Source organism: Aphelocoma coerulescens, chromosome 1A (genome assembly GCF_041296385.1).
Source record: "Aphelocoma coerulescens isolate FSJ_1873_10779 chromosome 1A, UR_Acoe_1.0, whole genome shotgun sequence".
NCBI classification, from domain to species: domain Eukaryota; kingdom Metazoa; phylum Chordata; class Aves; order Passeriformes; family Corvidae; genus Aphelocoma; species Aphelocoma coerulescens.
In genome coordinates, this window is record NC_091014.1 from 19562205 (window position 1) to 19578920 (window position 16716).

The 16716-nt window shown below is 38.8% G+C and overlaps 1 protein-coding gene across 1 annotated transcript; it reads left to right on the forward strand.

Moving 5' to 3' along the window:
• The first annotated feature begins 48 nt into the window (after positions 1-48).
• Positions 49-12880, forward strand: CRELD2 (cysteine rich with EGF like domains 2). Its single transcript, XM_068995658.1, has 10 exons — positions 49-329; positions 1372-1454; positions 2353-2463; positions 4649-4740; positions 5770-5946; positions 7155-7253; positions 8864-8941; positions 9721-9816; positions 10649-10789; positions 12309-12880. The coding sequence occupies exons 1-10, from the start codon at positions 159-161 to the stop codon at positions 12365-12367; spliced, it is 1107 nt and encodes a 368-aa protein (XP_068851759.1). The 5' UTR covers positions 49-158; the 3' UTR covers positions 12368-12880.
• The last annotated feature ends 3836 nt before the right edge of the window (positions 12881-16716 follow it).

Sequence of the window (16716 nt, forward strand, 5' to 3'; positions counted from 1 at the left end):
GAGCGCCCGGGGCCGGTGCGCGCGTGGGGCTGACGCGGAAATCTGAATGGAGCTCGCGGGCCGGCGGGGCCGGGGCGGGGCGAGGCGAGTGTGGCCGCCGCTGAGGGGGCTCGGCTGGGGCGGCCCCGCTCCGCATCCAGGGGTCCCGCGCCCTCGCCATGGGGGCCGGCCCCGTTCCTCGCCCGGGCCCCGCGCCGCGACCGGCCCGTGTGGCCTTGGCCGTGCTGCTCTGCGCCGCCCTGTTGCTTCCGCCGCCTGTCCGCGGCGCCGGTGAGCGGCGGCGCTTGGCGTGCTCCACCTGCCGGGGCATCGTGGACAGGTTCAACCAGGTGGGTGGCAGGGCCGCGGGATCGGTCCCGAAGGGGGGTGGCCCCGTGGTGGGGCCGGGGTTCGGCGGGGCCGAGTAGCGGCGCAGGCGGCTCCGCGCCCGCGGTGCCGAGGGGCAGCGCCGGCCCCTGCCCGGGCAGCGCCGGCGGGCGCGGCACGAGTCAGGCCGGCTCTGCGCCCAGAGGCCGCACTGCGAGAGCGCCTCCGCCCGAGCCGCGTTTCTGGCGGCGCCCGGCCCAGTGACGGGGCAGCGGCGGGTCCTGCTCCGGCAGCGGTCGCAGTGCTGAGGCTGGTGGGTGGCAGAGCTCCTCCATCTCTGCCGTCAAAGGTGTTTTGGTACTTTTTGTGCAAAAAGGCTGGCTCCGTTGGAGCGTGCCCGGCTCCATGGGAAGTGCTGGTGGAAAGCTTCGTCCCCAGACATTCATTCAGTGTTGCCACTTGCAGCAGCCGTACATGTGGCACAGTAGATTCAAGCGTCGGCAGCGAGGGGCTGCTGCGCCTGGTGGCAGGTGCTTAGTGCTCTCCGTACGCACATCGGCTGTTGCAGGCTCGCTCGGTCGCTTGAACTGAGGGATTTTCTGCGAGGGGTCGTTTGGTGGCATTGGCTCTGATTGGGGACAGCTGTGCTCATCGCCCTGTTGTATGGTTGTGTGCTTAAGTTACAACGTGGTGCAGATTGGGCTGTTATCAGAACTGAGTGAAGTAGAGGTTCTGTTCAAATGATAATAATAAACTTCCTGAGAACTTGAGGGAGAAGGGTGTAAAGTTTCATACGTGCATGGGTTTTTTTTGTAAACCAAGACTGTAACAAAGCCTTGCTTATTTCTTAGGAAAATTTAATCATGTTATGCTGTAACCTGCACTTTCTCACTTTTCGTGTTGTCATTAGCAGTTGCTTTCACTCAGGAATTTGATCAGCAGCTTGAGGGCTCTAATGTAGTTTCTGCATGGCATTTTTCACAATTTTTATATAAGCGTTTATTATTGCCCTTAATTTTTGTTAGAAACAAATCCTGTGTAATTTCTGGTACTTTTTATCTGTAGGGTTTAGCAGATACAGCTAAAAAAAACTTTGGTGGTGGAAACACGGCTTGGGAAGAGAAGACACTGTCAAAGTATGAGTCCAGGTGAGCTGTCTCAAGTACTTCTCATTCAGCTGTGTTTTGTGTCCACTGTGTGTAACTTCACTGTACCACTGTTTGTTTGGAACTTAAATACTGAACTTCGCAGTTAAGGTTTCTCTTGTCCAAATCTTAAATTCTTAATTCTTATTATTCTTAATTATTAAAATGTTACCTTGCATTGTAATCTAGAGATTATAGTAAAGACTAAGTGCCTTATTAATGCCTTTATTCGTCTGGTTTCTGAAAACAACAGAAGTTAATTCTGTCATTAGTCATAGTAGGTTTTTTCTATTTAGCCATTAAAGTCTTAAAGTAATGATCCTAAGTAATGGTCAGTACTTTATTGCTAGTCATAAAAGGTACAGAGTACTGAAATACTTGGTTTAGAATTGAAGCAGGATCTCTTCCCTGGAGTTGTCACTATTTCAGTGCCAAAGAGAATACAGATTACTGTAGCACCGGTATATATAATTGACCATGGAGCAAAGTAACCTGGTATTCTTCTCCTACATTTGAAATGTTTATCTTAGTTGGAGCACTGAGATATTACTGTGAGATTCACAGGCTTGTATCAAATAAAAATATATTAAATTTATTGTTGAACATAAGAGAAAAGTACGGCATTCCAATTTTCTGGGAAGCTAAAAATCTATCAAACCTACAGTCTGCAAGCATAGTAAATGCAAGCAAGTTACAAGGTTCATTATTCTGGTTTTGGATTTGGGTTTTTTTTGACTGAAGTAATGTTTATTAATTCTTCATTCTGATACTTGGTGTGTTCTGAAACTAGTTCAGGGCACCCCATAAACTGATGAAATATTCTCACTGAAGTCTGGCTGCTCTGTCATGTCTTGTGTTGAACATTTAAATCAAATTTACAGTTTTCCTTCTCTGCCCATAGTGAAATTCGTCTAGTAGAGATCATAGAGAATCTGTGTGACAGTAGCAACTTTGAATGTAACAACATGGTAGAAGAACATGAAGAACTTATAGAGAAATGGTGGTTCAAATTGTAAGTATCATTTTTTTTGGTAGAGATCTTTGTGTGAATAAGTTATCTAAGAGGATGAACTAATAATGTTAAATCTTGTTCCTGAACAATAGCAGTATGGGTAATTCTTCATTATCCTTCAAGAGTTGCCATTGAGTACAGCTGGTTTCAGGCTGACTTTTAGTATCATGTGCTGCTGTACTGTGTTCATTTTGATTTTCAATTCCAGTAGTGTTGCACCAAAGCATCTACACTTGTGTCTTATACACTGTCTCCTTAGTTACCAGTGGGGTGTTGAGGCAAACTAGCATTGGAAAATTTTGAAGTTTATTGCCTTATTTGTTTTCCTTTGTCACAAAAATGCAAGGGACTCTGGCTCTTGTGAGTTTTTTGTATGCTTGCTTTTTTTTCCTGAAACTACTCTTTGTCCTGCTGTCAATCAAAAGAATAGTTGGTGCTAGTCAGTGTAGAAATTGGATCTCATGAGTATGGTACAGTAGCAGCTGATTTTCCTACCTGCCTTTTGAGCTGGACTGTGATTTCTCTTATAGCTAAGCATTTCATGTACTAGTCTTAAATATAATTAGTGCAAGGATGGCAGTATAGCATTTAGCTTTCTTAATATTTGGGTGTTTTAGTTCCAAATAATGTTTCTTCTAAGTATTTTTCACTAATTTACACTGTCAGCACTCCTAATTAGCTAGAATTCAGTAGGGTGAACTGCCATTATAATGTTTCGTAACTGGATAAGGTTTTTTGATAGTCCACTTTTTTCTAAATGACTACTTTATCCTTTTACCTAAGTATACAGGATTGTATATGTGTTAACACCTCATGAAAGGAATAGAATAGCAGAGCAGAGAATAGAATATTTCAGTTGGAAGGAACAATGATCACTTAGTCCAACTGCCTGACCTCTTCAGGGCTGATCAAAAGTTAAAGCATGTTGTCAAGGACATTATCCAAACACCTCTAAAACACTGACAGGCTCGGGGCCTACACTACCTCTCTAGGAAACCTGTCCCAGTGTTTGATCGCCCTCTTGGTAAAGAAATGTTTCCTAATGTCCAGTTTAGACCTCTCCTGGTACAGCTGTGAACCCTTCCCCTGTGTCCTGTCATTAAATACAACCGAGATCGGCACCTCCTTCTCCACTTTCCATCCTCAGGAAGCTGCAGAGAGCCATGAGGCCACCCCTTCCACCTCCTTCTAGACAAGCACAGAGTCCTTAGGTGCTCCTCATAGGACATGCCTTCCAGAAAGGTAAACTATGCAACCCAGCGACTTTAATTTGGCTAAAATTTGCAGAACTGGTCTTAAACTAGAAAATTTGACAAAGTAGACTTCCAAAAATAATAAAAAAAGTTTATAAAATACATTGGGTTTTGGAAAGTTTTTGTATAGACATTTTGAATGCAATTGATTGTTCACCTTCCTTTCTTTAACCTGCAATATACAAATGTCATTCCATTTCGGTGGTAGCTTCCAAAGACAGTTTCTTTGTCGATTAATACCTTAGGTATTTTTTACAAGTTGTTACATAAAGGGTGGTCGATCACTGGAACAGGTTCCCTACAGCACCAAGCTTGTCAGACTTCAGGAATCATCTAGAGGACACCCTTGCTCATGTGGTTTAGTGTAGGAAGTCCTGCGAGGAGCTGGGAGTTGGACTTAATTTGGGGTATTTTCTGGTGCTCAAGTAACATATAAATGACTTCTTAATTTAAAAAATTTCTTCTAAAATAATACTCGATCAGTGCTAAAAAAGAGGAGGAATTTTAACCCTGTCGTCAAGTTGCCAATAATTTGAGCAAATGTCTATCTTCTGTATATTTGAGAAAAAGATGCAGCAATTATCTATAAGAAAGACATAAATAAGACTGTTTAAACTAAAAGTAAGGCGTTTTAAAAAAGGAGTGTGTGTGTGTGAAGATGAATTGATTTTATTTGTTGCTCTTACTTCACTTTTTTCTTTAATATAATCTATAAAATTTGAGTAGAGTTTGCTAATAGTATTGTATTTTAAAAAGTACATTTTCAAGTTGGAGGACTTCTAGAAATTGGTTCCTGAAATCTTCAGAAGAAACAGGTTTCTAATCTATCATATGCAATAGATTTCTCTTCTGTATTGTGCTGGCTCAATTGTGTGATGCTTTTAAAGAATCTCTGTTCTTTTTGTTTGTAAATGAATGTCTTTCATATACAGAAAGAAGAAGTATCCTGATTTGTTTAAGTGGTTTTGCATTGAAACAATAGAAGTTTGCTGCCCTGCTGGAACATATGGACCCGATTGCCTTGGTAATTTTTCTTCTGAAAACTTCTGAAAAATTCAGTAGCAGATATGTTTTTTTACCTGTTTGTTTCAGTCTTTCCTGTCATGGACAAAAGCACGATGTATGATACTTTGCATGAGACACTGGCTGCTGTGTAGTGTGTACCTGCCTGTTGCCTCATAATTAAGTGGCTTGTGAATATCCTGCTTGAATAAAAGTCTTCTGAGCATGTAGTAATGTACAGAGCTGTCAAGGGTACTGAGATGTGCAGAAACCATCGATCTGATGCTCATATCCACACCTGATCCATCTTTAAAGGCTTTCTCTGACATGAAGGCTGTTGTTTAGGTGGCCTTGCAGAATCTGTGTAGACAAGAATCCTTGACCAGTTTCAAGAGTAAAACAGCCAAAATGCTGCTGGGGGATTAAATGAAGGAACTTGCAACTGAGGATCAGTTAAAAAGGCAGTGAGAGAAATTAGGTAAAAGTAGGTGGTAGATGAAAGTAAGGTCTTTGCAAAAGTGATGAGAGATATTTTGGCCTCTGAAGCAGGTATAATTTATAAATCTCTAAAACTTTGCACCTTGTTAAGACATCTATTTTGGCCGCTTAATATATTGGTAAAAATTAAATCGTCATTCCCTATATGGATCTAAGTGATATCTGGTAGATTTTTACAACTGTGATATGAGCCTTCTCAGAGACCCAGAAAAAATAAAGATACCAATTTTATCCAGGAAGCTAGGAAAATAAATAAAATTTTGAGCTATGGTCTTTACCCAAGATTAAATTGATAAATGAACTTTCCTGGAGATGGTTTTGAGTTTCTCTTGTACTTGAATATATTATTGAGCATTGCCTTATTGCAAACTTTTTGGTTACTCACAAGGATAAAAAAGACTTTGTAAATTATATCCTGGTTTAGTGTGACTTTTTTTTACTTAGTTTTTATTTTATTTTTTGTGAATAGGGAGGGACTTTGGGTGCTTGTGTCTGACAGTAGAAAGTTATTTCCTTAAACATCCTATTTAAAAATATTTTTGATCCTTTTTAGCTTGTCATGGTGGGTCAGAAAGACCTTGCCATGGAAATGGTCACTGTGATGGTGATGGTACCCGAGGTGGAGATGGCTCCTGTAGCTGTAAGAAGGAGTACACAGGAGAATTTTGTTTGGACTGTTCCAGTGGTTACTTCAGTTCGTTGAGAAATGAGACGCATTCTGTTTGTACAGGTAACAAAGTCTTAATGCATGCTTATATCTTTGTGTAACTTCTTTAGTTTTTGTAAGCAAAACTAGAAGCAGTTTAAACTAACAAATGCAGGAACAAAACATAATTTGGTCACTCAGCTTTAAGCATAAAAGACATGTCAGTTAGTTTGGTGGATTTCTAAGGTTTTGCTAAGTCATCCTTCCAGATTGCCCTTGATTTTTAATTTTTTTTTTCTGCTTTAAGAAGCAGAATTCATAAAAATCTTTGCCTCTCTGCTTCCAAAGTACTGTTAAAATCTTGAGCTGAAATTACTGCATACTGAACTACTTTAAAAGCTAGGTTTTCCTCATGTCTCAGATAAGCTTAAATGGAATAAATAGGCATGGAAACAGTTGATCTGTACTGCAAACTACTTTGATTCCAGTTAGGTATGCCTGAGTTTAATTTTGAACAAAGTCAGGCTCATAGAAATAAAATTTTGCATTGGTCAGATTTTCAATTGTTCTTAGGCCCTTGATGAGATTCTGCAACTGCTACATCCTGACCCTGAGATCTAATAAGATTGTTTTTAAATAGTCTATATTGTTGTTCTTTTTAATCTGGTTGTGTAGTAATTCTTCTATATGATTCATTTTATATTACAATATATAGCATATGTATATTACATATGGTGCATTATATATGCTTGTTTTATATATATATGTATAAAATATGGATCTACAATTGGATTTCTAGTATATTTCCTTCTGAAGTTCTTCAGAGTAGTATCAGTTCACACACTGCTCTCATAGCTAGTTGCAAATGAAGTAGTGTGAGGATTCATTAGGTAGAGAAGTGCAGAGTTTGATGTTTAAACTCATGTCCCAGCTCTGAGGGGCTGAGTTAAATTTGCCTTCCTGATCTCTTTTCAAATATTTTAGAAATTGGACCTGCCACTTCTAGTCACTAGAATTTCATGGCAGTGTTCTCGTGGTGCAAATAACTGTAATTGCTAGGTTTGGTTTCCAGGGGTATTTTGGGATTTTGCAGTTGTTTTGGACAGATAGCTGCATGTTTCTAAATTAAATCTTGACCTTATGGAGGTGCCATCTTGTGAATGGGAGTTTCAAGCTGCTAAAAGATGATGGCTTCCAGTGAATCCTAAATAAGGTTTTCTTTGAGAGTTTGTGTGCCCAAACTTGTCTTGGGATCTCTCAACAAAACTCAGCTTGTAGTTTTCTCCTCTCAGCCTGCCATGCTGCCTGTAAGACTTGTACTGGTTCAAGTAACAAGGACTGCCAAGACTGTAAAGAAGGCTGGATTAAAAATGAAGGTGGAGCTTGTGTGGGTGAGTAATGCTTGGCAGACTTCAAACAGGTTTTGTAGTAACAATGGCTAGTAAGATTAGATGACATCACTTCCAAGTTTTATTGTATTTTATGGAAACGATCTTTCACTTTAGATTTCTACAGTTTTATTAGTCTCTGTCTTCCTAACTTGTTTCATGTTGCAGGAAAGCAGTATTTTCTCACCACTGATTGCCTGGTGATGATAGTTATCATACTGTTCACTGTATGTTTTTTTAGTTTAGTGGAATACATATAGCAGCAAGCGGGGTGTTTCTTTTGAGACATGAGTTTTCTTGGTGTTTATTTGAATGATAAACAATGTCCTGCTCTTGATTTAAGCTATTTTGTCAACTACTAGAAGATTCCTGTAAACTTAACTACATATTTTGTGCTAATTGCACAATTGCCTTCACATAACTTCGACATAAATGCTCAGCCCTAATAGAGTTCAAACACTTTGCTAAAAGCCATGCATGCTAACTTTTCTTGTTGTTGGACAGAAATACTGGGAGACATCAAGCTCACTCATTCCATTAATCTCTTACCTGCTTCTATCTTATAATTTAAATTGGTTTATGAGGAGGTAAGTGTGAAACACTTCAGGAAAAACGTGAACACTGAAAATACTCCCAATGCAGGAAGGCACTAGGGGAGACTAACACATTCTGTTTAACTGGTTGAATTTGATGCCTTAAGGACCTCTAACATAAGGCCTGGAAACAGTGTCTTAGAACTGCTTCCTTTTCAAAGTGCCAGTGAGAACTGGGCTTGAATTACAGCTCTTGCAATACCTGCTTAGGCAACTATTGAGCAATCCAAGGGCATTTTTAAGATGCTTTGATATTGTCTTCTGTACAGCTGGGGTTTTTCCAAATAATTATTGTCACTAATGAACTATAAATCAATTGAGTAATCAGTAGGAATGATAGGTGCAGCAACAGGATGAGAGTGACAGCAATGACAGGAAGAGAGGGACAGCAATAATAGCCTTTCTTTGTCTGAATTTTTTAATGAAATACTCTTGCAGCCTTTCCTCAAAATCATAAGGTTTGCATGTTTTGACTGTGCAGTGGAATTGGTTTTCAGCTTGCCTGGTCCTAATCATAACCTGGTTTGCTCCAATTTGCTTTGTGTAGAATACTAAGTGGTGTATGTATGTGCATTTATGTAAGTTTTTTAGTCATATAAAAAGTTCCGTAACTTGGTAACATAGGAGTAGAGGAGAAAATAGTGTTCCAGAACAGTGGGCTGTCTGCTTGTTTGTTATGATACTTACATAAATACATGGCTTGAAAATGACAAGGATTGCAGGTATCCTGGAAGTTTATTTAATTTGAGCTCTTGAATTTCTGGTACATCTTTTATTGCCATCACAAAACATCTAAGGATCAGTTTTGATTTTCTAATGCAGGTTTAAGCTGAACAAAACAGTGTATGTTACCATGCTAGTTCTAACTAGCTAGTGTCTAACATGTTGCATACCTGACCCCAAACTCATTGCAACAACTATTCTCAATGCAGTCGGTTTAAGTTTATAGCATTCAAATATTAATCTGGATGTTAAATCATGACTACTATTTTAGGTAACTTGTCACTTTTTATCTTTCAGATTTAGATGAATGTGCTGCTTCTCCTTGCAAAGAGCACCAGTACTGTTTGAATACAGATGGATCTTTCTCATGCAAAGGTTTCTTTTCAATCCGCTGTTGTATTTTACTATCTAGAATCCTAATTTAATGCTAGAGGTAATGCTAGAAAATGCATGATAGGTATTTGGTACAGTGTGGTCTGATCCTCAGTGGGCATGGGGAGGATGAAGCTTTAGACCTATTGTATGAGTAAAACAAGAGATTTCTGGTTATTTCTGCTCTGCTTTTGTGGGACCCCCTACCTCAAGTACTGCATCTAGCTCTGAGGCCTCCAACATAAGGGAGGCATGGCCCTGCCTGAGTGGGTCAACTGTGAAGATCTTGATCAAGAAGATCACCTTCCCTGTGAGGACAGGCTGAAAGAGCTGGGATTGTCCATTCTGGAGAAGAGAAGAGAAGGCTCCACCGCCTTTCAGTACCTAAAGAGGCCTGCAACAAAGGTGGAGAGGGACTTTTTTACAAGGGCACGTAGTGGACAAGACAAGGAGGAATGGCTTCAAGCTGAAAAAGAATAGGTTTAAATTAGATATTAGGAGGAAAATCTTTACTGTGAGGGTGTTGAGGCACTGGACCTGAGAGTTATGAATGCCCTGTCCCTGGACGTGTTCAAAGACCGGTTGGATGGAGCTCTGAGCTACCTGGTCTAGTGAAAGGTATCCAACCCATGGTGGGGGGTTGGAACTAGATGATCTTTAAGGTCAACTTCCAGCCCAAGCCATTCCATGATTCCTTGTGTGGGTAAGCCGTCTGACTTTAAGGGTAATATTTTAAACCCCAGATATACAATTTTTTAATGCATAAAATATTTTATCTTTAGCATGTGATGCCAGCTGTGTAGGTTGCACAGGAGAAGGTTTTGAAAAATGCAAGACCTGTGCATCTGGATATGCGAAGGAAGATGAGAAGTGCACAGGTTGGTGGACTTGTACCTGGTAGAACACTGGTTTGCTCACTCTTGCTTAGTCATGCTGAGGAACTCATAAGTACGTTGACATTTGTGTGCTTCAGCTTTCATGTCTGTCAAAATGAACCTAGTTGTTCTGGTATTAGCTGCAAAGACATTCTTAATAACTTCCTTTACATTACTGAGCTAATATGCTTGGCAAGGCTTAAAGTGAATGACTGGTATGAGGGAACAAGGTATTTTTATAGTAGGTTCAGGAAACAGGTACATGAGTCTTTCATCAGTTACCTACCACTTCAGGTCTGTGTTTCTATTCATTTTTTAACAGAAAGGCAGGAATTCTGTTAATCCATCAATGTCCAAGTTCAAATGGTATTCATTCTTAGTGAATTATAATGTGAAATTAGACTTCCTCTGTGGGAAGGAGCAGAACATATGCATAATCTGAAGTAGCTATTCACTGTGCTGATGTAGTATTTACAAGGTCTGTTCCCTTTAGCTATACTTTGATGGTATAAATAGAAAATGACCGTAGGGGAAATGTTCAGTAGGGTAAGATGAATTGCCTGATTGTGACAAACATAATTGCTTAATACATTTCTCTGTACAGGGACCTGCAAAACATTAAAAACAACAATCCTGGGTGTTACCTGAATAACTTTGAAATGTCCAAATCATGAAGAATTAGATTATTTTAACAGAAGTAAAGTCTGTTGCAGCAGCATTCTGTTTTTCAGTGTTTTTCATATTTGAATAGAATTTTGTTTATATGACTGAGCACAAATAAGGTTTATAACAAAATAATAGCAGTGGACTCTTTCTTCCCCTGTGTTATCTCTAGATATAGATGAATGTAACCTTCCTGAAAAGGTCTGCACGAAAGAGAATCAAGACTGTGTTAATACGACAGGTAGTTACAAGTGTGTATGTTCAGAAGGGTTTGAAGATAAGGATGGAACATGTGTTCAAACTGTTAAACCAGGCAAGTAGCTTTTCAGGGACAATTTTTTAAAAATATGCTGTATCAACAACTTAAGAGTTTTATTTCAGTCTAAGGGTCTAGTTGCTTGTAAACCCCTCTGTATAATTTGTCATCTTCGTACAGCTGTGGTCTGTATCAATAGTTCATAGTGTAGGCCACACTCTGTCATGTTTTTTTGCTTAAAGATAGTTTATGTTTTTAAAGATTCCGTTCTTGTGTTGCTACATTTTTGCTTAACTCGAGGTTGTGTTTTTAAGTCACTTAAAGGTTTGGCTTTTTTGCATAAAATAAGCTAGCAAATTTCTGCTGTCATAAAAAGGAGTTTATCCTCCCCACTTCTTTCCTCTGTCGTTAATTGTAGTGACTTAAGGGTTTACCTGATTGCATGCAATCTTCAACTCATTGAAATCTCAGAAAATTATGAATACTTTTTGCTGGATGGCAAAGCTGAATTTGTTTATTTTGCAATCACATATGTTCCAGTGCTGGTGTTAAGGTGAAGACATCCATCTGTCAGTCATAGGGAACTGTTTAGCTTCACTTAAACTATACCTTCAGTCAAAAAATGCAACTGTCCTTTTTTTCTAGGATGTATTGACCCATACAGACAGAACTACATTCATTAAAGATTCCATTACTCCATCCAGGCTTCTTTTACAATTCCAGAGAGAAAGATGGGATTATTTTGCAGTAACAGCTGTAGGACAATAATGAGAGACACTTAATTTCATATCTTTATTTTCTTTCTACTTCTTAGCTTGTTTGGATTTTTTGTCCCCCCATTTCCATCCCCAAGACTGATTTTTCATCTTGTACTAATAAGTTGTAAAGATGCATGTTGTTTTGCTGCTCAAGGCCACTCAGTTCATACCTTATACTCTCGGTGCTCACTGTTACTACTCCTTTAGAATTAGTTAGGTTACTTCTCTGATGTGCAGGGTATCAGGTTACTATGATTTTTAATGTGGTCTGACATTTTGAGACTAAAAGTAAAATGAAAGGTTGACAAATTGGCTTAGGTTTTTTGGTTTAGATACTGCTTTTCCCAATAGAATAAAATTGCTCTGCTTTTTTCAAGGTTGTTGTAACATCTGAACTGACAGTTTGTACTATAGAAAACAATTCTAAGTAAGACTTGCCCTATTTTTTTCAAATATCGGAACTACTACTGATAGATTGTGTGAAAAGAAGGAAATTCACTGTGAATAGCTGAAAACAAAAGCCTAGAATAGAAATACCTGTGCTGATTTTTTTTTTTTCCTTCCACTAACAGTATAATACCTGTTTATTTGAAAAATTTTGTTTGCATATAGTAAAAAAAATAAATACAAGCTTAGGTTAGGAGAATGGTGCAAGTGGATGTTATATAGGGCTTAATTGCTTCTCTGGTCTTGATAAATATGTTGATTTGGGTTGCTCTTTAAAAAATCCTAATTTCAAAAATCATAGTTATATATATAATTATATATGTATAATTCATAGTAGATTTGTATTCTAATTGTGATGTTTAACTTCACAGGAGAGGAAGTAGAGAATGAAACAACTGAGCCTTCACATACTGAACATGTTGACTTATGATCTGCGTTCAGAACCAAAAGACATTCCTATCTCAAGTTTTAAATTATTGGACTAAGCCTCTGCTAGCTGACATACTGTGGAAGTCGTATGAAATATGCAGGTTGCCATTAAGACTTTTTTTTTTTTTTTTAATGGTGACAACCTGCTGTTTAAGCTGCATTTCTTTCTTAAATCCCACTTTTTATATAATTCTTCAAGAACAACACTCTAGATGGGTTAGTATAAAATTTGAATGAACATAACATTGTACCCAGCAACTGTAAACAACTTGCAGGCTTCTCATTCTAGTGCCTACTGAAAACTATTATCTTCTGGAAGAATTTAATTGCACTTCATAATTCAAGGAAAATTTAGACTGAAGTTTGTTGTTTCTAATCATGAGAAATATTTCTGTAACTGAAATACAGCTTTTGGAAATGGTCAAAGGGAATCTCCTGGGGGGTGGAAGGGCTGTTCCCTTAAACAAAATAGAATGCCTAATATTGCATTCAATAAAAGTTTATTTTGTTGGAATGTGCCTTAAAATTTTTAAGATGTTAATACCTTGATGTGTTGTCATACCTATTTTTCTTTTAAGTCAATGAAAAAAAAATCCAAAACCACAGAAGCAACCCAAACAACCCTCAAAAAACCAAAACCCCAGAACCTTGTAAACTGTATTTCAGTTCAGCACTGAATTCTAGCACTCAGTTGTGTTGGAATATATATGGAAAAAACCCCAACAGTATCCCCTCTCTCACACGCACTTTCCTCTAAAGGAAGAATTATGTCAAACTTAACTTTTCAAAGGCAGGTTGACAGGTCTTACTGATGGGTACTTGCATTAAATATGTAAACTAGTTTATAAAGTGATGAAAAGTAGGTTTGGCTAACACATGCTTGCAGTGGCTCATAGTTATTATGTGAATACTCTCTAGAATTGATGAATACAGGACTTTCACTACAGCCTACTGCTGTGTGCAATAGCCTCCTGTCTACTGCAGAGCAAGCATACTACAATCAATCTTTCATCTTGTCTCTTGTGCCATTTCAGAGGGAGAGCTTATCAGCACAGCATAGACACAGCTTCCTATGTGTTGTCTGTAAGCTTAAAGGCAAGTATAAGAGCTAAAATGGATATATCCTGTAGGACTGTCAGAGCTGTAAATAAAGCAGGGACCGTCCAGGTACAGTCTCTGGTGGAAGTGAGTAAAGCTTAGAATACATTGTGGTGGTGGATACAGGGAGTATAACGAGGGGTTGTAGAATACAGCTAAGAAGAACACAGTTTAGGCTTGACTATGAGAACTTATAAACAGTACCCTGAGGTAAGGGGACATAAAAAGGCTATGAACCATAAAAATCAGACATCTTCTGTATGCTTCTGAAGACTTTTGTTCAAACTAAGTCACAGCTCAGTTTGTGAACAGTGCATGTAAGATTTGTATGTGCAATGGAAACCTAGGTGGATATTGTACAAAACCTGATTCTGTTGGATTCTTATATTAAAAGCTGCCTAAGGTGATCTTGTGCATGATAGTTTAAATACCTAGTGGTATTAAGGTATCTGTAACAGTTTTCTTGAAGTCAGTTTTCTTTAGCTGATATATCTAGATATTTTTTAACTTGGCAGTTGGAGAATGAAATCTTCAGTGCTTTCTCAGCTGTAATTGTTAGAGATGGGCCTATGTGCCACAAAATCTTGCAAGTTGGAGGGTAGGCATTGTATTTAATGAGTACTAAATTAAAAGGAGGAAAAAGTAGACAGTTTGGGAAGCACATGGAATACAACCCAAGGATCTTCAGGGTTTTTTAGTATAGGTGTAGCTGGTTACAGTAGTATTAGCCCCCAAGGATCCTGCAGGAGTGTCACTTGTCTCTGTTACTCACTCACTCACATTTAACTCCCAGGTGTTGCAGGTTGTGGTAAGAATGCTCGTTAATCATATCAGGAAATGTTGGTTCTGTTTAGAAACTACCATCAACTCATACTCAAGGGAATTGTCTGTCCAGTACAAACCCTTTTATTAATGTTCCAAGCCTGAAATAATGCTTCCCTGTGAAGAATTTGCTACTCTAAATTCCTTTCAGCTTACTTGGGACTCTGGGGGATACCTAATGACGTTCTTAACTACATGGTGGAAGCATTTGCTTCCTACCTGCCAAAGCTTTGGACAGAAAGCCTTAACTGAATTGCTCAGCTCTGAGATGAACTGGTAAAAACCAAAAACTTCAAGAACTTGTTTTTCTGTGGTGATAGAGAGGAAAAACTCTTCCTAGCCTGACCTGCAGAAGTAATGAGAGTAGTGTGGTACAACCAGACTTTTTTTCAGTTCTGGAGAAAAATGTCTCAGCTTTCCATTATCAGAGTACAAACATCAGTGTATTGTTCCCTACAAAACATACAGATGGGGTACTTGGGTATTAGGAGTCACTAATACTCCTATTTTCCTCAGTTCTCCCATTCTCCTGACCACCAGTCACAGGCATCTGTTGCTCTGCATTAAATTATTGTGGGGTCCAGAAAGGTGAATTCAAATATTTAGAGCTTTCATTGAAGGAATATTGGCTGCTGCCTTATGCCCTCTTGATGCTGAGTTTTTAAAGAGTTAGTTCCCTTGTTTTATTCTGTCTTCTCCTTTTACTACTTCAGACTGTAATTACTGCTCCATTTTAGAAGTTGAAACTAAAAATTGTTTTGACTGAACTTAGTATTTTTTGCCCCTCTGCCTTGAATACAGTGGGGATTGGACTCTGAGTTGTCTTGGGTTTTGCCTTATATAATCAGAATGGAGGGGTGGAAGAGCAGGATCTGGCAATGAAGGTCAAGTGCTTTTTGTTAACCAAGCCACTCCAGGCTATAAATGCTTTCTACTGTATATGTTAATAGTTTAGTGCTAAAGGAAAATGAGCTGTTTCCATTAAATTTTTCATTGCATTGTAAGGACATCTGGTTATGTGGTACAATGCTTTGTACTTAGGGTTGTCTGGAATTACAGGTCTTATGTCCAACTATACAAATATGTTGGTAAATACTTCAGAAGTGATCTGAAATATCCAACAAACAAGATTTTTGCCTTAGTGAAATGTTGGTTAGGTACTTCTGTCATAAGTAACAAGGTGAACTTCTAGACCTGTACTTATGATTTATTTTGTAAACTTTATACTGTGGTATCAAATTGAAGGTAGCATCCCTTTTCCTAGATTGTTTTGCTACTACTTTGTGGTTTCTTGACCTAAGTGTTTTTTGCAATGGGAAATAGTACTGAATAGTGTATCTAGGCACTTAAAAGGACAAGATTCTCTTGTATGTGATAGCTGGACTCCACAGAAGGTCCAGAAGCACTTTCCAGGAGCAAGCAAATGTAGAGACCTGCATGTTTCATTTAAGGCTCTAAACAAGACCAGGAAAGCAGTATCAAGTATGCAGCATCTATACCACAATCCTCCTGCAGTGGCTAAACTTAGAAATCAAAGTATGTGCTGAATTGTTTTCTGCTGAACATTGGTACATAATACTGAATATTTTCTTTGATGTGCATTCCCAACATGTCTGTAATAGACACTGAGTTCTCTTCAAAGTGTAATACCATCCATTCCTAAATAGGGTATATGAAGTCTCTTTTGCACTTTTGCAGAATGCCTTGATGACCTAGGTAATTTAGGAAGTCAGCAATCACCTGAAAGGGTTCAAATCACAATCTTCTTTCTCAGGAAAGGTGCCAAAGTCCATAAGTTATAGATAAGATCAGGACACGGGTGACTGCAAAATATCTGGGATATACTGTACAAACACGTGACTTTTTCCTTTTATGGATGGTGAGGACTGATCATACATCATCCTAATATGTATGGGAGAAGTACTTTTCAGTCAGGCAGTTGACAGTTCAAAAGTCAAATATCTGTAAGTTGGAAAAACACCCGAGAATTGTGAAAATCACCAAGTCACATTTTTAGCATAAAGTTCTCTTGGTGTATGGGACACTATGTGCATAGGTTGAGACAATTCTCCCTGAAGAACAGGGTGCATTGCACCCTGCCCTTCAGGTTTCTTTTAGACCATTCTTAATACTGCACAAAGTGAGGCACACAAATAATTCAAGTTTGCCTTAACAAGTGACTAACTGAAAAAAATGTGTTGAGAGAAAAATAAACAACAAAAGAAAACCCCCAGCAACAAAATAAAAGCTTTAAAAAACCAGAGAAGTCCTGGATCATGTGTAGCATGAGTGTAAATGACAAGTTGTCCATAATGGTCCTAGCTGACCTCCTGATACCCCTGCCTTCCCTCTGTCTCAGACTGCTATGGATTGTTTCCTAAGTCTATATTTTATCTGTTCTGAAAGGAATCTTCTGAGGTTGTTCAAAGC

Bases quoted from the DNA above. Each gene is read 5' to 3' on its own strand.
- CRELD2 (XM_068995658.1), top strand. From the start codon at position 159: ATGGGGGCCGGCCCCGTTCCTCGCCCGGGCCCCGCGCCGCGACCGGCC. The intron at 330-1,371 runs GTGGGTGGCAGG...TTTTATCTGTAG, and splicing joins TCGTGGACAGGTTCAACCAG to GGTTTAGCAGATACAGCTAA. The intron at 1,455-2,352 runs GTGAGCTGTCTC...CTCTGCCCATAG, and splicing joins CTGTCAAAGTATGAGTCCAG to TGAAATTCGTCTAGTAGAGA.